Raw genomic sequence first — 27,026 nt, forward strand, 5'->3', positions numbered from 1 at the left:
AAAAGGGGCATCTGACAAGCTGCCTCTGCACATCGATATTTACCAAACAGGAAGTCAATGAGAAAACATCTGCCAATACATATAGTGGTTACATTAAAATAGATACAGTGAACTGTAAATTGTAATTTATTTCCATATCAGAATCAGTTTTACTGGTTGTTATTATTATTATTATTATTATTATTATTATGACGCCAGTCCATCACAGGGACACAAATAACCATTCCACCATTCACTGTCACTCTCACGGTCAGTGTCCAATTTACCAAATCCCCATATTGCATTTATTTTTTTGGACTGTGGGAGGAAACCGGAGAAAACCCATGCACACACCTTTATTATTATGCTATCATTGATGTTGATATCAGTATGTTTTTTATTACCAGTCTCTGCAGCTGCTTATATAAACAGTACGACATTGTAGTTCTATAAACATGGCATCACTGACTCTAACTGTCCTGTATAAAGTTATAACTTGATACAATTGTTGTATATCTGCTCCTGGTCACTTTGTTCTGTCTTTCTGTCTCTACCTGACCTCCCTCATGTCCCCCATTTTTTCCTTCCCTTTCTGTCCCCCACCTCTCCTCTGTCCCCCATGTTTTCCTTTCAACCCAATCGGTCGAGGCAGATGCTGCACATCTTTGAGTCTGGTTGTGTGAAAGATTCCTTATTCTGTTTTTTCTCTCCACTGATGCTTAGTGTTGCTGTTAGTGTTGTGTAAACTGTTGGGTTTCTCTTCTCTCTATAATATTAAATTGAAATGCATTCATTTGAACAGCCTAAACAAAGCCTTATCTCTAACCTTTAACTATAACCAGTTAATTCATAACATCAACAAAACCGCAATTCAAACATTTGCCCTAAACTTAGGCCGTTCCTCTGACATGAGTTTTCAGCCTCATTAGGACCAGATTTTGGTCTACTGGTCCTGATAAGATCAATGTTACAGGCTAAGTGTGTGTGAAGAGCTGTGTGTGTGGTGTTGCGTCTGACGTCAGAGAAGGTGCGTAGTGAAGCAGGAAGTAATGTGTGTTTACGATTGGCGAGCCGCAGCCAATATCTGTCACCCTGCATGTGTTTAAGTTATTTTCCCTTTTGTGAGAGTCGCATAATAATAAGAGAGGCTCTGCATCACCATGCAGACCTGTAAATAAAAGTGCTGCTCTTCAACGCAGTAAATTTGTGGTTGCCGTACGAGCTAATGCACGCTAAAGGAGCTGACGGTCTTCAAAGGTCTGCCAGCTTGGCGTTGGTAACAAAAATAAGTCTATAGCCCTCATGACAACATTAGATGATGATGAGAATTCAATGAAAAACAACACTGAATACACGTGTTTACATCATTTTACATCCTGATATATAGAACCTCAGTTTAAAATATAGAACAGTACTGAACAATAGTTGTTTTATTTTGTTAAAATAAGCTCTGTAAGTATTTATATTGGGTTACTTATACATCCAGTCGTCCACAGTCCAGTCAGACTTTGTCTCTGATCTTATTAAAAATGACTGTATCATATATTTGTTTTACTTATCAAGTGTTTCATCTCTTCATAAGTTTCCATTATAAGCTGTTGCATGGATTAGTGAAACTGTGATCGATCTCATGGTCTAATTCAAAGAGACGTGAACACACACTTACCAGGATAAATTACACCTGGATTAACCAATCCACTTTTGTGCAAGGCACCAAGCAAAGATGAACTTAGTAGCAGAGGTTAATGCTTGCTTTCTCACATATCCCGGATATATTCATTCTACTCTCATGCAACAGGCCTTAGGTTTTTTTGTTGTTTGTTTCTGTTGTAGTGTTGTAAATTGTCCTATTTGTCTCTCTGTCATTTGTTTATTTTCTCCTTCTCTTTACCCAATCCTAACCCACATGTCCCGTCCAGTGTCTAGTCTATAATTCATTAGGGAAAAGTGATCTGCTTATGATGGGAAAGTACTGTATTTATTACAAACTTAATATGTGTATGTTTTGACAAACAACATCTTTTTCTGACCTTTATTTTTCTAATTATTTATTATTTATATACACAAACAATTGTAAATTTAGAACAGAAAAGAAATGCAAAAATTCATAAATTCATGCATGGTATATAGAAAATATATTATATATTACATTTCAAACACATAAGTAGATAAAGGATTTTCCCTGTGGAAAAGCACTGCTCTGTGGTCTGTGGTCCAACCAAACACACCACAGAGAGGCTGAGAGAAAACTAAGAACCAAAGCACCAGGGAAGGAAAGTCAAAACATGAGCCAGTGCCAAGATCATGAAAGCTCACTCACTCACTTGTCTTCTCCTGCTTTATAACCACTACATAAACCATGTGGCTGACATGAAAGCTGATTTTACAATTCCATAAAATGTAATTCGCTGTTTTCAACATGTATTTCTATTTCAGGTTTGCTGTGCTATAATTTACAAGAATGGAAGCAAACAGACTCAAAAGTGCAGAGAGAAATACTAATAATGAACTGGCGTCTATATACATACTGTATATATATATATATATGTGTGTGTGTGTGTCTCCAGCTCTCCAAAAAACTGGAGCTATCAGTCAGCTATCAAGTGTCCAGACTTGGCAGACATGATATATAGTATGATGATAATCACACAGACAGACCTGCACTGTGCAAGGGGCTCAGAAACATCACAAAGAACACCTGTGCACTTCTTGTACACTTCCTGTACACTTTCACAGAGATATATGCTAGAAGATAATAATATTCCAGGGACCACCTGATACATTTCCCCCATGAATAATTGATCAAATTGGTAAATTCAAAAATAAAGAACAATTTCAGATTACAATAATTGTTGAATCTGAAAACATTTTCCAGAGCCCTGGCAGTTTACCACTGACCACAGGAGTCCTCAGACCCAGAGGTTATCATCATTGTGCTAGGAAATAATATGGACATCAATACACTCACAGAGAGGACATATGCTCATATATACCAGTTCTATTCATACACACATGGTATGGACAATATTGAAATCATGATAACATGAGGAAATGGAATGAGGAGAGAAGCTTGTGTTTTACACACACCCACACACACACAGACACACACACACACACAAACACACAGCTCTCTTTTCATGCATTAAATTCTATTCATTTGGACAGCCTAACAAAAACCGTACCCCTAAAAACCAGTTATTCCCCAAACCTAACCTTAACCAAACCACAATTCACACACATGACACATGCCCTTCACCCCAGCAGGCCTCACAACAGCAGCAGCAGCAGCAGCAGCAGCAGCAGCAGCAGCAGCAGTCCACTTCAGCACACACTGAGCCACAGTCCAATGATGCTTCCACACTCTGCTTAAACACACATGCATACAATGCCAGCAGCAATTTATGGTTAACCTGCACTTAACCACATCAATTAGCAGCTTCTCCGCCTAATAGAAAAATGCAGGGCTCCCCCTAGAGGTGAAATCACATCATTGGAAAATCTGAAGAGAATGGGGAATCATTTTATTAAAAACATAAAATAAAATAAAAAATCATCAGTGCGAGTGAAGAATTTAAATAAATGACATAGGCCATGTGTAAATGGAGTCACGATGGGTGAGTGCACAGCGTATGTTGAAATGTTAAACACTTTAGATTTGTTAGCAAGAGACTATAGCTATAACGTTTGTGTGTGTGTGTGTGCGCTTTTAAGCCTGTACACACACACACACACACACACACACACACACACACACACACACACACACACACCTGCCTTCTCCACCATTGTCCATCTGTGCAGTTATTCTCTCTCTCATGCACACGCGCGCACACACACACACACACACACACACACACACACACACACACACACACACACACAGCTTTGTCTGAGAGTCCACAGTGGAGAACTAATATCAAGCGGCCTACTATTGTACTGTTCCTCCCCTCCCCCAGCCCAGCCCTACCATGGCTGAACTCAACATATTACACTATGCAATATCACCCTAACCAATTCAGCCTCCCTCTCCTCCTCCTCCCTCATCTCTCCCCCCATCCGATCTTCACCACCCTCAATTCAATTTCCTCTCCTCTCTCTCTCTCTCTCTCTCTCTCTCTCTCTCTCTCTCTCTCTCTCTCTCTGTGAAAATAATTTGTCTTTTTTCCTTTCACTAATCTGCGCATGTAGACAGCCACCCACATACAGTGCACATGTAATATATGTATAGAAAACGTATGTGTGTGTGTGTGTGTGTGTGTATGTGTGTGTGTGTGTGTGTGTGTGTGTGTGTGTGTGTGTGTGTGTGTGTGTGTGTGTGTGTGTGTGTGTGTGTGTGTGTGTGTGTGTGTGTGTGTGTGTGTGTGTGTGCGTCTGTAGTAGGCTGTGAGGACACATTTTGGATTCAAACCTATCTTTGTGCTGACATTTTGACCTTGTCGGGACATGAGGCCAGGCCTCACTACTTTAAAGGCTTTCGAGAGTCGTCTCTGTTTATGGGTGAGGATGGTTAGGGTACGGGCCTGTGTGTGTGTGTGTGTGGTGTGTATCTATTTGCTGATTCTCTATGACCTTTTCTGGCATAAACACTGGCCTTGTCAGGACCAGGACTAGTCCTCAAGGAAACTAAAACCTTTTCCTAATGAGGCAGACCCTCATTTCTTAGGAACTGGTCAAGTTTAAGGATAGTGATCGTGCTTTTTTAAGGCCCTCTCTCTCTCTCTCTGTGTGTGTGTCAGTCAGAAAGAGAAAGAGGCCTCACACTCCCTGTGACAGTGACAGACAGACAGAAGGACAGACAGGCCTGTGTGTGGCAGCAGACATCTGCCACACTACCAGCTGGGCAACGTCAGTTTCTTCAAACTGCTGTCACAGCACTGCATCTATGCATGTGTGTGTGTCTGTCTGCTGTAACAGAGAATGCAACAATGCTCTAAGTGTGATTTTAATGGAGTGGTGTGCACCTCTCCTGTTGTCCACTGGGTGCGGTTATGTTGGAGTCTGAATCATAGGCCTCTCTGTGCCTGTTTTTTGGTTCCTATGTGTTTTTGTCTACGGTCACAGACCTAATTACTCATGCATATGCACATAGCTATTTATGCATGCTGAGTATTGGTCTTTAGATGTGCATTCAATCCTGGTCTATATTTGTGGGTGTATATAGCCCATAGCTTGCTGCAGTGAGTACTGGGGGCACTCCATCAGGGTGAGGCAATCTGCCTCCAAACAGCTCCTTCAGGTGAGATTTATCACCACTGCACTTGGCCTCTTATTATGGCAATGGATTCCCTACCTCTGTATCTGGGTGTTCATGTGTGTGTGTGTGTGTGTGCGCGCGTGTGTGTGCGTGCATGTGTGTGTGCGTGTGTGTGTTTTCTTAGTTGCCCCTATCCCCCACCCCCACCACCCTGTCTGCATTCTTATTAAAGTGCTGCAGAGGGGACCAGCCATTGGTTTTTGTAGACTCCACCCTCCACAACTCCTGATACAGATCCACTGGACACGACACTGGGAATAATATAAATGGCTAGAGAGAGGAAATAATGCTGAGGAGAAGAGAGGGCAGGGGAGAATTCATTCTGTTTTCCCTCCCATGTTTTACACTTGGACCTACTAGTTTTCCTGGCTGGGAATCATGCAAGTTCCCAAAGCAGTTGAATTGACTATCAGTCAGTTAGGTAGTACTGGAGAAATAGGTCATAGAGCTAAAAATACTTATCTGTGTCTCTCTGTCTGTCTCGCTCAACAATGAGACAGTAAAACAGACAGAAAGTTTAAATAAGAGAACGATGAATGGAATAAATCGCAAAAAGTCCCTTAAAAACATCAGACCTCGGGCTTACTCCCACATATGAAGGCAGAAAAGGGATGAGAGAGTGTGTGTCTGTGTGTGTGTGTGTGTGTGTGTGTGTGTGTGTGTGTGTGTGTGTGTGTGTGTGTGTGTGTGTGTGTGTGTGTGTGTGTGTGTGTGTGTGTGTGTGTGTGTGTGTGTGTGTGTGCGTGTGCGTGTGCGTGTGCGAGTCCCTATTCTCCAGGGTGATACTACACAAATGCCGGATTGAGAGAATGAAAAGGAGAGATTAAAACGGAGGAAAGATCTAGAAGTGGATGCTCAGGGTGCAGTTTCAGCTTTCAGCCATGGTGCAGGGCTGTTTGCACACAGAGTCAGTTATTACACTGAACTCATTTAGCTTGGTTCAGTCATGCAACGCAGGAATAATATATAGGTCCTGCCACAACCACAGCACAGCACACCATTACCTACAACTTCCCCTCCAACCAGTACAAGGAAGTCTACTTAAACTTTTCATATTTATTTATTTTTCAATTTATTTCAAATATAGGAACAATCTGTTACTGAACTGACTGCACATTTGGAGGTAGCATTTTCTCTAACTACAATTAAACTTTGTTTTACCGTAATTTGTTATCTATATGCAGTAGATTGCAAACATATTGTGTTAGTAGATAATCTAAATTCAAATCAACAGTAAGTCCCTACAAAGCTAATGTTAGGAATAAGCTTCCCAATCGGATTTAAAGGGACACAGTGATCATTGTCCTGGACTAATTTAGCTAAATAAAGTGACAATCCTTCATTCAGAATGTAAATAAATGCGAGGTGGAGTTTAAGAAATCAGATTCAAATGGTTGAAAACCAAAAAGGGAAAAGGAGAGAGAATAACTGACAGGTAAAGAAATATACTAATGGGCAAGAGGTGGAAACATGGAAAATGGGCTGGCAGGGGTGATGGGAGGCAGAGGAAATAAGAGATGGTGAGAGGAACAGAGGAGAAGGCGAGATTAAAGGAGTCTTTAATCCAGCAGAGAGATAGAGAGACAGACTGAGAGCTGCGAGGAAAGGCCCAGTCGACTGAGTGTGAGCTGTTCACTCATCCACTGATATGCAGTTGTGCACAAATCAACCCTCCACTGCACAAACACACACACACACACACACACACACACACACACAGGCAACACATTTAAATACTTCCCAATGTGTAAGCCTCTAATAGCAAGTTTTTTTTGAGGACATGTTCATTACCACACTGCTTATTTAAAGGTCAATGGCAGTGTGGTAAAAACCATTCTGTGTCAGGTTGGCATCTACACAGAGATGTTGTCCATTTATGTGCATTTTTTGTTTGATGAATACATTTCTCCTTTGTCTCAGATTCCAATTGTGGCAAAATAGAGCAAGTGGAAAGGGAACTTGGCTCGTAAACAGAGGGAATCCTGACAGGTCAAGGGCTGAGCAAGGTACCCAATTCCCATTGTTCCTCATTCATTTGGTTAATTGGACGCTCTAAATTGTCCCCTGCCACAAGGGGCCCACAAACAGTGTCCTCCTGGTGTTGGTCCCAAGACTGGACAAATGGGAGGCTTGCATCAGGGAGAAAGGGCATAAATAAATCTCTGCCATATTAAATATGCGCATCACTGAAAATACAGGTGATCTGCGGTGGCGACCCCGAGAGAGGGAGAAGCTGAAAGAAACCACAATGGAGAACTAGTTGATATATTCATACAGTAGGCTCGTCCCCTCCTGGCACAATAACATCCTGCAAATAAAAAAATGTTCAAATGCAAATCAATCTATTTAACTGTGTAGCATGGCAGCACTGGGGGCCTCTGGCAACAGCCAGGCCACACTCTGGCTAGACTTCATTAAGCATCACATAGAGGAGAAGATGAAGAAGAAGAAGATATGCTTTAAAACCTGGACATCCAGCACTACAGCCTCTCCATCCTCTCCATCCCTCCTATTACACTGCCAATTATCACTCATTCATTACACCTAGGAATTGACAATCTTACTTAATAAAACAAACAAACAACCACTGTAATAGTAAATTCACTTCAGAGGAATATCATCACAGCCAATCAGATCAGCTCACAGTTGCCCAATGAGCAGCTATGATTGCAATACTCTGTGCTGTCAAGTGCACCTTTTAAATCGGGAAGAACAGAACAGTCGTTCATGGGTTTACACGAAATGTCGCCAGTGTCTGCATCTCAGACAGACAGACAGACAGACAGACATACAGACAAAGACAGACAGACAGACAGACAGGAGATGTCTATGCACAGCATCAAGATGTGCGCCCCTGCTCTGTGACTTTCTTTGTTTCAAACTGCATAAGATGAATGTGTGGTGTTCTCTGAAACTCTCTTTTATTATTATTTATTAATGGAATCTGCATGTGTTCAAACACCGGGAATCCCAGGCGGCGGAGGCAGGCGTCTGCATTCCGTTGAACTCAGTCTCGTAAACGCACAAAGGGGTCATCGCAGAAAAAAAAAAAAAAAAATCAACTTAACGGAGAAGCCTTCCGTTAATAATAAATCCTGCTATTATCCACGGAGAAAACTGCAGATATGAGATGTGAGGTAAAGCTGCAGCCTTGCAGACACACGGAGCGGATCTACCTGTTCCCTCTGTGTCCGTGCCCGCACACAGGTGCACACCTCCCGGCTGTGATGTTGGCAGGTTGCACCGGGTCAGCACCACGTCTACCTCCGACATTCCTGCATATCTCTGCACACACGCTGCTCTCGGCTCGGGGGGCTCGTGTGAATTAACACCGCAGTACACGATTACCCGCCCCTTGTCCAAGCACAACGGAGCACCATGCAGCCGCCACCTTCACATAGAACTTAAGTTTCGGGGCTGATTTTCATCCACTGACATTCTGTGTCTATGTGCTGCATGTGCAGATGTGGAGGTAACGATGCTGAGAATGCTATGGGATTGTCTCAGGCTCTGACTGCATGCACACCGACATCACTCAGCAAGGAAACGCGTTGTACTTACGTTTTGAGGGGGTTCTGCACCGCTGTGGCCATTTTGATACAGTGTGATAGAATGCAACACTGCAGAGCCCGGTATTGTACATGTAATGTAGCAGCTATTTCAATTTCATTCATTCTCTGGGGCTGCGGCTGGAGCCAACAGCCAATAGGAGGCGGCAGCGCTCCGTGACAGCTTTGGGGAAGTGTAGTTTTTTACGCATGTCAACATGAAACATGCCGAGGAGGTGAGCACTACAAGTACCGGCGGGGACAGCGCTCTCAGTGGACTACAGCCCCGCCTCGGAATGAAAAGGCAAATCCAAGCCCGAAAATCCGGATCCTAAGCAGATGTTCCACAGTTGTTCTGTCAGACTGTGGATCCGCCTCTGTCATGGACTAATGTCTGAATGTCTGGACACAAGGATGGGCGAGGTTATCCGAGGACTAATCATCATTGTTTGATACACTTTAGCTTATCTTAGTTTAGCTTACCTTATCTTAGGTTAGGTAAAGTTAGGTTTATTCTAGGATAGGTTTATTCTAGGTTAGGTATATTCCGGGTTAGATTAGGTTAAATTGGGTTTATTCTAGGATAGGTTTAGGTGTGGTTAGATATATTCAGGGTTAGATTAGGTTAAATTAGGTTTATTCTAGGATAGGTTTATTCTAGGTTAGGTTTAGGTGTGTGGTTAGGTATATTCAGGGTTAGATTAGGTTAAAATAGGTTTATTCTGGTTAGGTTAGGTATATTCAGGGTTAGATTAGGTTATTAATGGTTAGGTGAGGTTTACTTATGTAAATCTCACAATCAGACATAATGTGGGTCAAATGCACACTGCACGAATGTTAGAAAACTGTGTCATATTAAGTTGTGGGCAATTAAACATGTTAATGTTGTCTATTTTAGGGCAAATTAAGGGACAATGTGTCTATGTAACCATACATTAGAAGTGGTTAATGTTATATTATCTATGTCAGGGAGCCTTGCACTGAGCAGCTTTAATTATTCATTAATTATGGGCAATGGGCAGGAAGTAGACCTTACATTGATTCTTTCAGACAAATTGTCCCAGAGAAAGACTGTGACCCCATATATATGCACACACACACACACACACACACACACACACACACACACACACACACACACACACACACACACACACACACACACACACATATTTATAGTGTTGCACAGTATATTGTTTAAATTATTATACGTTTTTAAATTATTTAAATGGTGGTGGTCCGTGTAGTACTAAGAATTGAACTTAAGGAAGGAAGAAAGGCTGTAAAACTCAACCAAAGCAGTAATGAAGGAATCTCTTGTCTTGTGATAATTATAGATCAGTGCTGACAAATATTTAATTAACATTAGCAAGCAACTCCAATGAGCCTGAAGTGCCTCTGTCAGGTTTAGGGTTAGGGTTAAATAATACATATAATGAATACCACAGATTGTGTTGCTGCATTCAAATCTAAACACAAATGTTGATCTTTATTTGGTGGAACAGACTGTGTTTAGAATCAAGCTAAGCGTTCTAAAGCATAACCCATGTGTCATCTAATATGTGTCATTCCTCTTTATTTCATGATTTCTATAGTTAGAATAGAATAGAATAGAATAGAATAAAATAGAATAGAATAGAATAGAATAGATTAGAGTTAAGGCTTGTTCCTAATATTTACCACACGATGGTGCTCGTGCACTTGGGGCCTGTTGCGGTGCGTCTTACGTCACGTCCTTAGCTCCTCCCACAGCGTCGCTAACACACGCGCTGTTGTTGTTGTGGTTCGTGTTGGAGTCGTGTTAAACTTTTCGTCCGTCACCGTCACTAAGATGTGACCAGCTCAAAAATAATGTCCGAGATACTGATGAAGGAAATGGACAGTTTGTCGACCGAGTCAAAGAAGCCACAGGAGCTTCCAGAGGAGCTTCCAGGCGGCGCCCGGAGCTTCCTGCTGGTGGATGAACAAGAAAACCTACAGGTAAAGTTAGCTAACGTTAGCTGAGCTAAGGGTTGCTAAATGTTAGCATGCTAAAAACATGCTAATGGAGGCCAATGCCAACAATCTATTGTCACTACTACAATCAGGTACAGTGCCGATAAGTACCAATATAGTGTATTCAATACCAACATTGACGGGATTAGATCTTGTGTTTGCTAATCAACCGTGGTCATGGTAAACAAAGGTTATATAGCTCATAGCCATGTACAGAGACAGAACACGGAGTACAGTTGTGTCTCACTGGGAAGTTCCCTGGTGAGTCATGCAGGAAAGTGTTGTTGCTACTCCTGGGGTCTATAATTATTATTTCTATTCTCATACAAGTGGCCTAGCAAGTACGCAAGACACAACTGAACAATGCTAATATAGAGAGCCTGTATATTACAAAGTCCTGTAAAATTAGTATTGTAATCTGTAGGGAGAGTAAGGGACAGGTGGAAGAGAGCCTGGAGAGAAGAGACCTAGTGAATTAATATAATGAAGGTGTTGAGTTCAAATACCTGGGGTCAACCATCCAAAGCAATAGACAATGCACAAGAGAGGTGAAGAAGAGAGTGCAGAATGATGTTTGGCTTGAAGAGAGTGGTACAATCCAAAAGCAGGGTCCATACGAGTGCTTGATGTCTTTGAAAATGTGTTTTCAAGGTTTGAAAACACATTTTTCACTTTGCATTTCGCACAAAGTGTTTAAAATGCTTGAAATACTGACTGTACAGAGAAGGTTATGGCTGTTGTGAAGGTGGACACGAGGGACAGTTGCAGTATCAGAGGTGGACACAAGGGACAGGGCAAGATGGAGGTAGATGATCCGTGGTGGCGACCCTTAAAGAGAGAATCTGAAAGATGAAGAAGAAAATGATTTTATATAATCTCATGTACCAGCAGTAGGGATGAGCAGTATATTGATACTTTGTCTATGTCATGACATGAGACAAGATATCATCTTAGATTATGGATATCATCATGATAAGTTATCTGTTGTGATTTTTCTGTTGCACTGATCATCATATACAGTATGTAATGTATAAATTAGTAAAATACACTAATAACAATGTATTATAATATTAAAGAAAAATGGATGGAATTTATGAAATGATGTCAACCTATTTAATATTAAGTCTAATTGTTTGTTTTATAGTCGAATTCAACCATATGTATTGTCAATTTCATTGTTTCACCACACACTTAAATATCCTTCAATTAACATTAAAAAATGCAAATACAAGAACCTGGTATCCTCATATAGAGGATAAAGTGATAGAAGATGAATGAATGATCTGAAATGAAAGGTAATTACTTACATTTTAGTACAGTAATACAGTTCTTAAACTGTAGATATTTTATTGTATTGTGTGTATTGAGTGTATTTACAGTGTATTGTATTTGAGAAGCACACATATTTCACTTTTCATGAGCTCAGAGAAATAACCTGTGTGCAGTTTTATATCCCCATATACCTCATAACCTAAAATTATCCAGATATTATTTATAAACCAGAAATAATTATTTGATGTATTGTTATACATTATAGTGATATTGAATGATATAAAAGTTATGTTCTCATTTATTTTCAGCCAGTCAAAGTCTTGTCAACTCACTCACACAAATCCAATAATGCTTGTCTTTATTTCAGTGAAGTTAGCAGGATGTTATTTTATAGTCCATGCTTCATGTCCTCCTCCTCCTCCTCCTCCTCCCTCCAGGTCCGTGATGAGTCTGACTTTGTGGACAGACTCAAGTGTGGGGATGTTGCAGGTGTCAAAGTCATTTCCATCTTTGGTAACACAGGAGATGGTAAGTCCCACACCCTCAATCACATTCTGTTCGAGGGTGAGAGTGTGTTCTTCACCTCAAAGTCCCCCAGCTCATGTACAGTGGGAGTGTGGGCTGCGTATAACCCCACTCTCAGACTGGTCGCCCTCGACACTGAAGGTCTTTTGGGAGCTGCAGCGAATCAGAACCAGAGAATGCGCCTGCTGTTGAAGGTAATTTTGTGTTCACTTCTAAGTTCATATGAGTCAATGTGTTCTGAATGATTTGATCATTCACACAGCTAATAGATTTCCTTCAAAACTGATATCTTATGTCATGCTGCAGTTTCACAGTGAACTGAAAGTTCACCCATACAGTGATTTTATTTGTAGTCATTGCCACAATATTAACACTGATCCCCACATGATTTCCCTTTTCTAACAGTTAAAATCTTATTTCTTGTCACAGCTGCATCAGTAGTTCATTGATTCACTTAGCCCCTCTCAATCTTTGGCTCCTGCTCAGGGGAATAGAAGATACACTTGAAAGACTCAGAGAGGGGCCACACCTCTCAATGTGTGTCAGGGGGCCCAGCACTCAAGAACGCATTGTAAACAAATAATAATAATAATACCAATAGCCAATAATATAATAACAACTTTTGGTAATTACAAAAGTGGTCAAATCATAAGGTTATAAATTGGAGTGACAGGAAGTATCACAGTTGTCACCACCATCACCACCACCATACATTTACTACCATATATATTGTTATATAATAATAACAACAATAACATTAATATCAATTATACACTCAAACCGATTAATCCATTACTTTAATAATCAAAATGTCTTACATTTTCCTGTCTTTAAGGTATTAGCAGTGTCTGATATTGTCATCTATCGGACCAGAGCTGAGCGCCTCCACAACGACATGTTCCACTTCCTGAGTAGCGCCTCTGGGGCTTATCTGAAGCATTTCACCCCGGAGCTCAGGGCCCTCTCTAGTCGCTGTGGTCTGGATGTACCTCTCTCTTCTCTTGGGCCCGCTGTAATCATCTTCCAAGAGACAACACACACTCAGTTGCTGGGTCACGGTAGGGGAAATAAATCATCCAAATGCATAATGCTTCACAGAGTGAGTGATATTGCAGATGGGCCAGATCAAATTCTTCTATTTATCAAAGTCATGGAAATATAGATTGTTTTGATTTAATTTAAAAGTAAATTAAATATATATTTAAGAAAATGTCAGTTGTTCTTGAAATTTGAATGATATGGTTATTTGTAAACACTACATAACTTCACATTTGTTTTCAATATTGAGATTATGATTATTATGACATATGATTATATGTTTCTCTAGTCATATTTTAAAGTTCGCCGATGACTCAGTCATCCTGTCCCTGCTCAATAGTGATGACCCTGATCGTGGGTCAGTGGTCAGGGATTTCACCAACTGGTGTGAGTGCTCCTTAAAGATAAATGTTTCAAAGACAAAGGAGATGATTATTGATTTTAGAAAAGACAGTACAGTCACCTTACCTGTGATTATTTAAGGTGAACCAGAATAAATACCTGGGAACTGTGTTTGATGACAGGCTGACTTTTGAAGCCTATGTGGATTCACTTTGTAAGAAGGCTCATCAGCCATGATTAATTTGGTTTTGAATGGTTAATTTAATTAGTTAGTCCAATCTGGCCATCAGCCTCAATGATCACTATTGACCATTTTTTTACCCTTTTGAAAGATGCACTCGATTTAATATCTTGCTCTGTGATTTCTTGATTTTCCTTGCAGACTCCAAGGTGGCAGGCCATGCCGATACACTACTCAAGAAGCGTTTTCATGACCTGGGTTTAGGGATGGAGGCCTTCAGCTCAGTTCAGTACATAGGCACTCAGACCATCACACCGCCTACGAACTACAACACCCTGCTGGAGGCCGTTAGCCAACAAGTGAAAAACACTCACACACGCTCACCTCGACAGCCTGGGATAGTGTTTCAAGCACTGGAAGTAAGTAGTTGGTGGCACCTGTAGTTTTTAATGCACAAAAGTGAAGTTGGAGAGAAATTCACCAGAGAGATGAAAAAACCTTGGCTCGTTGTTTCCGCAGGCTCTGAGTGAGCGTTTCTGTGGGGAACTGTCTGACAGTGACATGACCCTGCACTCCTTCTTCCCTGATGAGTACTTCACCTGCTCTGCTCTCTGCCTCAGCTGCAAGTAAGGCCTGTTTCACACTAGATGCATGTGTAGTGAATGATTTGCTATTTTCCGAGCACTTCTGTTGTTTACACAGACTGAAAGTCTCAGTTGGTGCTGGAAGTTTTTACAGAAACATAAAAAAAATGAATCAGTCCAGAGTTAAATGATAAACAAAATAAAACTTGTCAACATCAGTTTTAGACCACACGGGCACCACATTCCTCTTCAAAATTCAACGAAAATAGTCTGAATTATAAGAACAATAATGATAATACTCACAAAAAGACAGAGGGGTAGTGCCAAGCTTTGTTATCACTTATTACAAATGTTGGGGATGACTGTGTCAACTTTTTGAGCTGCAAATGTCGGCATTGTACACCATTGGACCACTGCACCTGATGCCTCTTTTGGTATCGTCGAGTGAGGTGAGCAGCAATAAGCGGCTGTTTTGCAATGTCAGCAGTTTGGAAATACTTAAAGATAAGCGATGACAACAAAAGTAGAGTAGAGGAGGAAGAGAAACATAGCTCCTTCAACACTAAAGAACTAACACAAGTACTATTGATGTTGAACCAAAATGTTTCAAGTGTAAAAAAACTAAAATAAGAAAATGCATTTGGAGCAGCAGTAGTTTAAATATGCAGTCGTATCTAATGTTGTTTTTTGTTCACAGTCAAAATGAGGTCCATACATTTTTGCTGTAATGGTATTATTAAACTGTGTTTCCATTATATTAGCAGAGCCCCACCCCCCAACAGCACCTCTGCCCCCCTTGAAAGTCAAGTTAATTTTTGAATATTATATCTTTTATATAGCACCAGATCACAACAGAATCCCTATAGAACAGGTCTATACCTTGTCCTTTTATGAAACAAACTAAATACTTAGGTTATTTATCTCATTTACACAACAGCATATAATTTCCATATCTACATGGTTGCACATTTACAATTCTCCTCTGCACTCTTTATCGCACACAGTGGACTTCCACCCCGATGAGCACACACACAGACAGTGCACACACAGGTGAGCCAGCGGACAGAGAGCACATGAAAACCACCTGAAAAGCAGACAAAATTATCACAATGAAAGGTCCCAGATTGGTGAAGATGGAAACACTTCCTTTCTCAGGATTAGCAGCCCGAGTAGTTCTCCTGCTCTGGGTCCAAGTACAGAAAAGAGCCTTCTCTCTCGCATACACACATATACACACTCACTCAGATTCACCGATACCTCCATCTCTCTCGCTCTTGCTTTTCCAATATCCAGTTCCAACATAGCTCGACTCAACCACGGCGCGACTCGGCAAGAGAATCAAACAAACACTACCTAACTGTAGATCAGATAAAAAGACTTCAAAATCCTGTAGACATGTGTAGATCTCCATTAAATAGCAAAGAAATGTCTAAAATCTCGTGATTTAACAGAGGAGTCTGGTGTATCTGGACTCCGCGATGGCTGGCAGCGTTTTATTTCAGTTCAGTGACTGTCAGACGGAGTTGAGCCGAGGCGAGGCGTGCTGGAACTGGGTACTGGAAAAGCAGCAATATACAACAATTTAATTCAATTCATAAACCAAATCAAGACAAAATTCTAGTTCATATCAGAGGTATTTGGTTAAAAAATTTAAAAAGAGTTGAAGTGTCACAAACACGACCAAACGACAAAACAGGAGTTCACGGCCAACAAGGTTAAGTAAGCTGTGCACAGAAAGGTGAGCCTGCTGTCCAGGCTCCTTGTGCTCTCAGATGATGGTGCGGGCATTGAGGAGAACGAGTCACCGTTTTTGTGAATGGAATAGGTGAGGGCTAACTGTGGAGCTTCGGCCGCTGTCCGTGGTGCTCAAAGGCTGGTTTGCAGGATGAGTGTGTGGTCAGTCACCTGTAACGTTAGCCTACATGTGGACAACAGCTGTTCTTTCCAGTGGCTGTGCGTGTCCAAGCGTGCGTGCAGTGCGAACAAGCTTGCGCTAATGTTTAGGACGGTGGTGGGGGACACAACAATAAGCCGTCTACACGAATGAAGACGGCATCTCACCCAGTCAAGATCCTGCACTCTGGTGGACACAACAAGCGCACGTTCAAAAACCTGAGCCTTCTGGCGACACACCTGTGCCAGCGGAGAAAACTCTCCACTCTGCTTTTTTTTCTTTTTTCTTTTTTTGCCCCTCATTTTTATTATTGCTGCTTTGATGGTCAACATTGGACATTACAGCCATGTGTTTGAGCCTAAAACGAAGTAGTACACTGTAGAATAGTTTCCACCCCCGCATTGCAAAAAAATTTACACATGGACCTCGACTCTCAAAAATTTTGAGAGTCGATTGTCGAGGTCCATGTGTCAATGTTGTGAATTTCCCATCCCTGTCATCCACTGTCTCTCCTAGCTGTTGATGTGGGATTCTGTTCAGAACAATGAGCGAGTGACTTTAAGCAAGAGAGAGCAAATTATGTGATGCCTGGGACAGGCAAATTCCAAAATCTCTGGCTCATTAAAAAAAATTCCAAAGACTGACCTGCCAAGTACAATCACTTGTCCAGATGCAGAGCTACAATCCTGCCAGGGTGAAGCAGGTTTTACGAGTCGCCCTTCCATCTTAAGCTAACATTCTTGAATTTGAGGGAATTTGTCCTGGTCAACCAAGGTGCCTGACAATTCACTAAAATCTAAATGTATTAAAACACAATGCCATGGAAGACTTATATTTACAAACACTTGGGACCAAAATTAAGTAACTTCTCACTGTTTGTTTCTGCTAAGTTTATACCTAATATCTATTTAATAATATACATCAAAAACATGATATTCAGAAAAACAAAATGATTGGGTGAAGAGTGTGAGAAATTGCGACCCATTTCACGACAAAACCTGTCTCTGCCATGTGGGGTCATCAGGGTTTTCTCTCTCTCGCCTCCAGTGTTCGCTGTAAAAATGGAATGAACCATCTGAGGGACAGGGTCCCTCACATGGCAGATGGACTCTGCCAGTTTGCTCATCAGTACAACAACAAGGTCCTCATCTGTAAAGTAAGAGTGACTTCTGACACTAACACTTTTCACTGATATTGTTCTTATAAACCCATTCATTCATGCTCTCTGTTGTAGCGATGTTATGAAGGAGGCAGAGAGGTGATAGTTGTGCCCAAGACATCAGCTTCCAGTGACAACCCATGGTTTGGGCTGGCCAAATATGCTTGGTCAGGGTGAGTACACACACACACACACACACATTTATGAGGGCTGTAAAATGGAATTGATTTAGGGTGGGGTGGTGAGGTGAAATAGTGAGGTCTATATTGCATGAATTTTACTGCCATACAACACCTTGTGTATGCGTTGTATATGTAATTTTAATGAATTTGTAACAACTACTAAAAGACTGCTTTTGATTTATCGGAAGTGTTAATCCCTAATTTAACTTAAAAAGCCCGCTTTGCGACAACTGACAGAAAGTTAAGGAATTGGCTTATATTTTAGTGTAAGTTGTAAGGGACACTCCTGTATACTGTATATAGTACATTGCATCTCATCAACTGTCTGTTTCCTACCCACCCCCCCTCAGCTATGTGTTGGAGTGTGCAAGTTGTGGCGTCATCTACCGCAGCAGACAGTACTGGATGGGAAACCAGGACCCGGAGAGCAATGTGGTGCGATCTGAGGTCAAGCATGTCTGGGAGGGCGTAAGTATCTCCATTCACTTGCTTCATCATCATGTTGTGTCGACCCAGGTAGAATGGCTGATCGTGGCTGCTCGGGGAGAGCTTTGTTTTTTTCAATAGCGTCTGACATACAGACTATCTTTGCACTTTGGATGTCACCTGAGCAAACATCTATCAATTCACTTTTTTTTTTCAGTTAGGAGCATATCTTAATCTTTAATTATTGGACAGTATATTTGGATAAATGTCTATCATCTGTTTTGAAACTTAACTGTTGTGATAATATGGTAGAAAATATGGCTTTTTGATCTGTTAAACACGTGGAATCTTGATGACACTAATAGTTCTGTGACCGACTCGGGTAAGCTGTAGAAGATGATTGTATTGATGGACATCCATTAAAGATAATAGCCAGACTGTGCAAAGTCCGGGTGTATAATGAACGTGTCTGCAAACATTATATCAGTGACATGCAGAGAGACAGCATTTTATGTTATCATTATTATTTTTTATTATTTTTGCCTCAACTGCCCCCCCCTGACCACACATCCCTGTTCCCGGTCGCGGCACAGATTCATATTCTTTTGCTCTCACTGTTTGTTCTCACTTACTGGCTTTAAAAAACATGTATTTACCCTTTAACCCTCTGCACCATTTTTTTCATGCCCCTCTTTCTTCCAGTCGGACACGTTCCTGGCCAACCATCAGAATGCTGCTCAGAGGATCCTGGACGGGATGAACTACGTTATTCAGTCAGTGTCAGAGTACAGCACTGGCCCCACCAAAGCTGTCACCGCTTGGCTCACTGACCAGGTGGCACCTCCTTACTGGAGACCCAATGTAGAGATCACTGTGAGTTGGTAGAACTTAAAGGGACACTGTGTAGTATTTATGGGTTTATATAACCCAAAATCCACTTTTTTATACATATGATGTGCTCCTGCATTGTCTAGTCGCTGTATAATAGTTGTTGTTTCATTTTCGTAGTGTTTCAAAAAGACATGTAAAATAACATGGTCGCGGGCCGCGGTTGCATAGCCACTGTTAGCAGCGAGACGCCATGTTTCTACCGGAGCCTGTAAGGACAAACGCGAGAGAACAAAACAAGCGTCTCTTTACTTGTAGCGGAAGTCCCGCCTCCACTCTCTCCGCTTCGTCTGCTACGGCCGCGGTAGCTCGCCCTCTCCCTCGCCTCACGAACCTCATCTGCTGACACGGAGAAAGACAACGAGGACGACATTTGACCAGCTGCGGATACCGTAGCGCTCAGGGAAGGGAGGGGGTGAGCAGAGCAGCAGGTCTTCGTTGTAAATTTCAGCCTCTCCTCTAGATGGCACTATAAACTACTTATTTCCCCTTTAAGCTGAAACACACAGCACATAAAAATAAATTCAGCTGCTATTACTTACTTTATAATATTATTACTTACTGTTACCATATAGTTGGCATACAATTGTTTTCAATCACTTATTCCCTCAGCATCTGTGATACTGATCATGTCTATCCTCCTCCTCAGGCCTGTCATGGCTGTCAGAAGGTGTTTGAGGAGGGAGAGAGGAAACACCACTGTCGAGCCTGTGGAGAGGGTTTCTGCCATCCGTGCTCCAGCCACAGGATGCCGGTCCCAGAGCGGGGTTGGGGTAGTGGTCCTGTCAGGGTGTGCAAAGCCTGCTACCGCCAGGGAGGCCCAGCTGACAGTGGCAGTCAGAGTATGTTTAAACACAACAAATTATTCTTGGAAAAAAGGCAAAGTTATTAAAATGTATTTTTCTGATGTTCTGATATCTAGTGGGGACACAAGGGAAGAGATTTTAGCCACAAACAAAAAGGCTCATCTTAAAAATTCATGTCAGCTTTAGCTGATGAAACAAACAAATGCAAACCCTATTTTCTTATTACAGAAAAACTCGACAAATCCTCCATCCATCTGCGGAAATTTCAAGGTTTGGTAGATTACAATGCAGTGCAATACATGTACAAAGCAAAGTATGGAGATTTAGCGAGTTTCTAGAAGTCGAATGTAGACGTTATCTATTTGAAAAACCAAAGATGCATCCATTATCTACCGCTTTATCCTCCACCAGAGGACTTGGCACAGCATGCGGGGGGTGCAATCTCAGCTGACATTGGGCGATAGGGCGGGGTACACCCTGGACAGTTCACCAGTCCATCACAGGGCCAAATATAGAGACATTTTTTTGGACTGTGGGAGGAAGCTGGAGAAGCCGGAGAAAACCCACGCACAAACGGGGAGAACATGCAAACTCCTTGCAGAAAGGCTCTTGTTCCGAAGTTGTTCCAAACGGGGCTCGAACCCAGGAACCCGGGTCTTCTTCTTGCTGCAAAGGCAAGAGTGCTAACCACTACACCAACCGTGGGCCCACCAAAGATACAAACAAATGTAAAAAAAAACTTGTCTGTCGGTCAGAGAAAACTTCAGTACATTGAACAGGTTCAACAAACTTAATAGGAATATTTTAATATTGCAATATAGACTAGTTGAGTTAACAGATGTCTGTTATAACTATACTGCGTCTTTCTCTGTTTGATGTTGTTCAGTGTGTAAGGTGGAGCCTCGTGGTCTAATAGCTCGCCGGGTGACAGAGGTGGCTCAGACTACACTGGACTTAGTGACCACAGCTGCAGACTATCCTATCTGTGAGTGCAGCTCACACCCTATCTCTGTAGTTTCCCGATCTTTCTTTTCAATGATTTTATACAGCAAAATCCTATACTTCATAGGATTATCATATTAACGTCTGATTCACCAACTGAAACTATTATTATCATTATGTTAAAGTGACTGGGTAATATATGGATATTATCTATTTCGTGACATGAGACAAGATATGATCTTTTGGTATCATCATATTATGATCAGGTATCTGTGATGGCTATTCCTGGTTTGAAAGACTGTTGGATTGATAACACTGGGTTACAATTTTTTTTTAAGTTTTCTATGTCTTTTCAACTGAATTAGGACCATTTTGCACTGCTGACTCCAAAAATGACGTCCATTTTTCTCAATCAGTTCCGGGTTTTATGCTAATTTGACCGAATTGGTAAAATTTTTGTGACATGATCAGTTGATTTTCGTTAAATATTTCTCATCTAAAAAAGGTTTCAGGAGAAAAAATCGTTTTCTAACAGATTCCTGTTAGGAACAATGGTATATTCACTGCAGATGTAGCAGAATATTTCAGGCTTAGTTTTATTTAGCCTTATTAAGCTTATTTCGTCTTGTTCAAGCCATTTCTTTCATTTCTAATTAAAAAAAAAAAAACATAAGTTGGCACATGCAAAATCTTCAGAATGTGTTTATTGCGAGAAATATAAAATAATTTTGCATCATATGAAAATACCTGTATATGTAAACAAAAACATTAAAAACAAATATTTAGCTTTGTTCAGAAAGTTGACCTGATTGAGCAAAACTAATGTGATTTTTGGATTCAGCACATCAAAAGTATGCTAAATAAGCAAAAAAAAAAATTAATTCACTGGGAAACCGTGTTTTCTCAAACAGCAGAGCTAAAGGAGCTCAGTGGTTTCTCTCCATACAAGGCCTGTCTGTGCTCACGATAGATGTTAAAATCATGCTAACAGCTCGACAACAACATGTGAGACGTAGCTGATAGTTGTCAGGGTAATCGAGGATATGTGATTAAGTTCTGCTCTGCATTAGTGTGGGTTACCGTTGAGCATGTTTTGAAAATATCCACACTTGTACTGGAAATCCATTTGTTCCATGTGTGTATGCGTCATACCTAAACCATTATCCTTCATTTAACATTAAAAGCCAAATAAATAAAGCAGGTATTATCTTAAGTGAATTAGTTAAAGGTTGTAAATGTATTTTAAGATCATGTAATGCAAATCATAAACAGGAGAGATTTTATTTTCAATGTGGTTTTTATGAGTCCAGAGAAACAAACTTTAAATCCACATACATCTCTATTATAAAATATTAAGATATTATTTAGAAGCCATATTGCCCAAAGTATGGGTGATATGTTTCTCTTGTTATATATGACAGCTATGTTACAACAATTCCACTCTTTTGTTCTGACAACAGTAAATGCTTTTAGTATTCATAATAATACTAAGGCACAGGACCAATTTGATTGAACACCTTAAACTTTAATACCATAAATAAATATTTAATGGGATTTAATGCTGTCCATCATCTGAGCGTTAAGGGCTGCTGAGGAATTTGAGCCATATATGTTAATAAAGCTCAGGGTCCTCTATATAATTCCATAGGAACTGAAAACTGAATCATAAATGGATCATTTACCCTATACTGTGCACTCCCCTCAGGTTTCGTGAAAGAAGTGGCTCGACCAGACTACTGGGTGCCAGACTATGACATCACTCAGTGTCACCAGTGCTCCAAAACCTTCACACCAGTCATGTCCAAGCACCACTGCAGGGCATGTGGACAGGGTGTGTGCGGACCCTGCTCCACACACATCAGGCCTGTGCCTTCCCGAGGCTGGGACCATCCCGTCAGAGTGTGTGACAGCTGCCACGCCCGCACAGATGCTCTGTGATCATGACATCACAACCTATCAACAGTTGCAATAAGTCTTCCTATGATGAGAAACCAAAACTGTGAGTTCGGGCACTTGTGACTTCAGGATGGACTTAACGGTAATAGAGCTGAATGTAATCGAGTTACCAACATGTTTTCAAATGACAGGCACACTGCTTCCAATATAACTCAGAGCTATCGCAGTAATCGTTTTTCCTCTAAGCACACAAATATGCAAAAAACATTTCAATCACCTCCATGCAGATAATATAGACTCCTCTCAGTTTCACTAATGCACTGCTCCATGGACATGTGTGCTGTGAAAGGCTGTTAATACTTGGATATAAAATGAAAGTGTTCCAGAGCATGTTTGAATCACCCCCCCCCCCCCCCCCCACTGAAAACAGTGGATCATCACAGCCTCCATCTCATTGGCTTTTTCACAGCGGTGCAGCAGACTCCATGTTCTTAATCTGTACATTAAGTTACTTGTAAAGAATCACAACAGCTAAAAGAGATGCATTGACTTTAGAATGAAAGGAAACTTAAACGTTTAAATTTCCTATTGTGAAGCCACAACCGCAATTACATTCAACTCTCTTCAGTCTTCTAAGAGTTGAGGTTGCTCGGACTCCTCTCCTGAACCGTCCCATGTAATGTATGCATAGCTGAGCACAGAGCTGTATGGTAATGATGGAACCACAGTTTGTTTGTTTATTAAGATCCCCATTAGCTTCTGTCTTAGACAGTTGCTACTACAATTTCATAAGAATCGTACATTAGCTGGTTTACAAACATACCTAATATTTATATAGATTACAATAATACAACAAACCTGAAAACATTCATAGAACAAAAAAGCAAAACAAAAATACGTTGCACAACAGCCAACATAAACTCAAAACTTGTAATACATACGGTCGCTCTTAATTATTATCTACTGAATTTAAAAAAAAGGAAATTGGCTCAGTCACATTTTTAGGATCATTATGGCAGAAATGTTCTAAAACTTTTCTTATGTAAACAAGCGCAATCTTAACTTTTTTTTTTATCACTTTCAGAAATCAAAAATCCTGGTAGTGAATTCCATGCCACCATCGCTCGATAATGCACTGTCCTCTGTCTTAACCTAGTTCTACACGGAGACTGTCCAGAGTATTCATCTGTGTCAGAAAAAAAAGACTGATTACAATACAATATTTCAGAGACTTTGGTTCTAACCCTATTTCTAATAAAACTAAGTAAATAATAGTGTAACCTACTTTTCACACTTAACCAGGCCAAACTATTATTCATCAAACTTACTCTTGTCTAATACCTGTACTAATCTTTAATTAACCAACTTGGCAATAACTTCCTACAACTCTTTACAGCAGCCATACTTCTGCCCATTTTTACCAATATTTGGTCTATGTGTCTGTTCCAAGACATTTTATCATCAATTGTGAGTCCCATTAGCTTAACATCTATTACTTGTTCAACATCTTTACTTCCTATATTTAAGTTAAGCTTAGGTACATCATTTAACACATATTTTGTCTGTATTTATAACCATTTTATTAACCCTGAGCATTCCTCAATTAACTGTAATTCCTTATTCAAGATTTTACTTAGTTCTCCAGGATTTTGTGCAAACGCATATACTGTAGAATCATCTGCATATATCGCCATGGTGGCGTGCTTCAAAATCAACGGCAAATCATTCATAAATATTGAGAATAAGAGTGGATCTCAGAAAAAGTACCATTAAAATGTACAGTGTATTCCCTGTTCAAAACCATAGCAACTTAGTTTCTTTAATAATAACTTATGATCAAGAATATCAAAAGCTGCGCTCAAGTCCAACAATACTGTTCCAAGGTTGTCGACACCCAATGGTTTTTCATTACTTTTTTCTATTATCTTTCCTACTGTTCCTGCACTAACCTTTTCTAATTTAAATTTACATGATCTATCATTTGCATGTCTAACGTCCATACCATCTTGAAGTTTTTTAATTTTATTGCTAAAATACTCACTTAGATAATTAGCGACATCAATAGGTTTAGTAATAAAAATGCCATCCACTTCCAAAAAAGATGGAGTTTTCCTTCCCATTAAGTCATTAATTGTAGTCCATATTTTCCTGCTGTCTAATTTGGCGTCTTTAATCCAATTTTGATAATAGATCCTTTTTGACATTCTATTCAACTTTGTGACATAATTACTCAATTTACGATAGACATCCCACTGCATTGCATCACCAGATTTGGTTGCCTCTTCCTTGGCTTTGTTCCTTTGTATCATATATTTTCATATATCATAAGTTCTTGATCCAACCGTGGAGCAGTTACATTTCTCAGTTTGCCTTTTTACAGGAGCATGTTTATCAAAAATTGGTGTTATCAGGTTAGTAAATACTTCCAAGGCCTGATCTGGATCTTCCACCTATATCATCTTTGACCAATCTATATTCCTTACTTCATTACAATAATCCTCTTCATTAAAGTTTTTAAACCTTCTTTTATAAAAGGTTTTTTTGGTTTGGCTTTAGTCTTTCTTCCAATTTAGATTATCCTCGCTACCACTTGTGGTTCAGGCAAGATTTTCCCTTTAAACAACTCTTTCAACTGTGACGCCATGTAGCTATCTTCCAGCCGCTCTGCCTTTTCCGTCACCTCTTCCTTCTCCTTACGCAGCTGTTTGTTGTATTTGCTGTGTCCATTTCCGAAATCCGCGTTTCCATGTTGATGGATGTTTCCTCCATGTCTCCGATTTTCTGCTTGCACCCAGTCAAATCCTCCTTCAGAGCGTTTAACTGCGGCTGCAGTTGATCCAACACCACGCTTCACATTTCTTCTCTCGTTATCTATAAGCTTGTGTCTGTATCACTCAGGGCAGAAAAAAGAAAGAGCTACAGTAGTGTGTGCCTTCACAGGAGTCTTCATTCTTTACCCACTAAAGTTTGTTTTCAGGGGTTTCTATGTTATGTTGAAGGTGATTATTTGTGCCTAATTGCAGAGCTCTGTCTGTCAGAGTCAGTCTTTCAGAGTCTGTGGAAGTCAAAGATAGAAAGATAACAAGTCTGATGTGTGGTGTCACACTTATATGATCATCATTCCAACATATGAAACAAACGTGAAATTCTTTTGTAAGAAGTGGTCACTGTCATGAGCCAAATCTTTTACATCGTGTTTTTAAAGGCAGTTATATTATATCAAAATACAGGTGATTCAAATTCACTTTCTGTGTGTAACTCACTGGATATATTCAAGGGATAGTTGAGTTTTTTCAGCTGTGGTTTTAAGAAGCGCTGACACATACAGTCTGTGCTCACTCCACAGTGTTTGTAGGGCTGCGATGATTCATTGATTAGTACATTTATTGTTAAATATTTTAAAATTCCTTTTAGTTTTGACACTTTTTTCCAGATCATTCCGCTTCTTAAATGTGAATGTTTTCTGGTTTATTTGCTCCATATAACAAAAAAATGACGAATTTCAGAGCAAACGATTCATCAAACAAATTGAAGCGTGTATTATTTAAGGCACTTTACAAAGTAAGGTCAAGACCTTACAATTATTCTAGAGAGGAATGATTTCACATGTATAAGATAAATATGCAGTACTGCATCTTCTTCTACTATATAACACAAAATAAAATAAAATGTCGCCCCTTCACCACTGAAAGAACCATTGATCAAAAATAGTTGTGATAATCATTTTGTGTTTATACATTAGCACAACCTGTATAATAAAAATTTGAATAACAAAGTGAGTTGTGTTTTATTACACATCGTTTTAAGAGATAAGATTTTTGTTTCCTACAACACATTTTATCTTTATTCCAGTCACACACACACTAAACCTTTTTTCTCTTTTTTAAACTGTTATGTCAGTTTTGGATTTTACTACGTCTATGTAAGGAAAAGCAATTGTTAAAATACAAAGAAGTTGACATTTTAGAGGTAAATTCTGCTGCTCAAAAAACCCAGTCATTCAGCAGTTAAATGCTTCTTTATTTGCTTTATTTCGTCTGAGGACACAAGTGACAGAAGATACAGAGGACGCGTCACACCACACTTGGGCTGTTGGAACGAATTTCGGGAGTCAA

At 40.3% G+C, this 27,026-nt stretch overlaps 2 protein-coding genes across 3 annotated transcripts in view; one reads left to right on the forward strand and one right to left on the reverse strand.

The window, feature by feature from the left end:
* dpf1 (double PHD fingers 1) overlaps window positions 1-8,903 on the reverse strand; it is a gene marked incomplete at both ends in the record, with an annotated part of 54,017 nt that extends 45,114 nt beyond the window's left edge. Inside the window, 3 exon segments of the mRNA XM_083887199.1 lie at window positions 8,795-8,861; window positions 8,864-8,888; window positions 8,892-8,903. Of these exon segments, the coding sequence (XP_083743325.1) occupies window positions 8,795-8,861; window positions 8,864-8,888; window positions 8,892-8,903 (104 nt within the window).
* Window positions 8,904-10,576: 1,673 nt separating this feature from the next.
* LOC310925288 (zinc finger FYVE domain-containing protein 1) lies at window positions 10,577-26,616 on the forward strand. Of its 2 annotated transcripts, XM_083887197.1 has the most exons (13): window positions 10,744-10,761; window positions 12,486-12,576; window positions 12,647-12,767; window positions 13,409-13,631; window positions 14,336-14,553; window positions 14,654-14,760; window positions 17,660-17,768; window positions 17,847-17,944; window positions 18,304-18,421; window positions 19,082-19,252; window positions 19,917-20,109; window positions 20,960-21,058; window positions 22,721-26,616. In XM_083887197.1, the coding sequence occupies exons 3-13, from the start codon at window positions 12,750-12,752 to the stop codon at window positions 22,951-22,953; spliced, it is 1,587 nt and encodes a 528-aa protein (XP_083743323.1). In that variant the 5' UTR covers window positions 10,744-10,761; window positions 12,486-12,576; window positions 12,647-12,749; the 3' UTR covers window positions 22,954-26,616. The 2 variants fall into 2 exon arrangements, with proteins under 2 accessions (XP_083743322.1, XP_083743323.1); XM_083887196.1 differs by having other exon boundaries at window positions 10,577-10,761; window positions 12,486-12,767.
* Window positions 26,617-27,026: the final 410 nt, after the last annotated feature.

This window comes from Microchirus variegatus (genome assembly GCF_963457635.1).
Source record: "Microchirus variegatus genome assembly, chromosome: 3".
NCBI lineage: Eukaryota > Metazoa > Chordata > Actinopteri > Pleuronectiformes > Soleidae > Microchirus > Microchirus variegatus.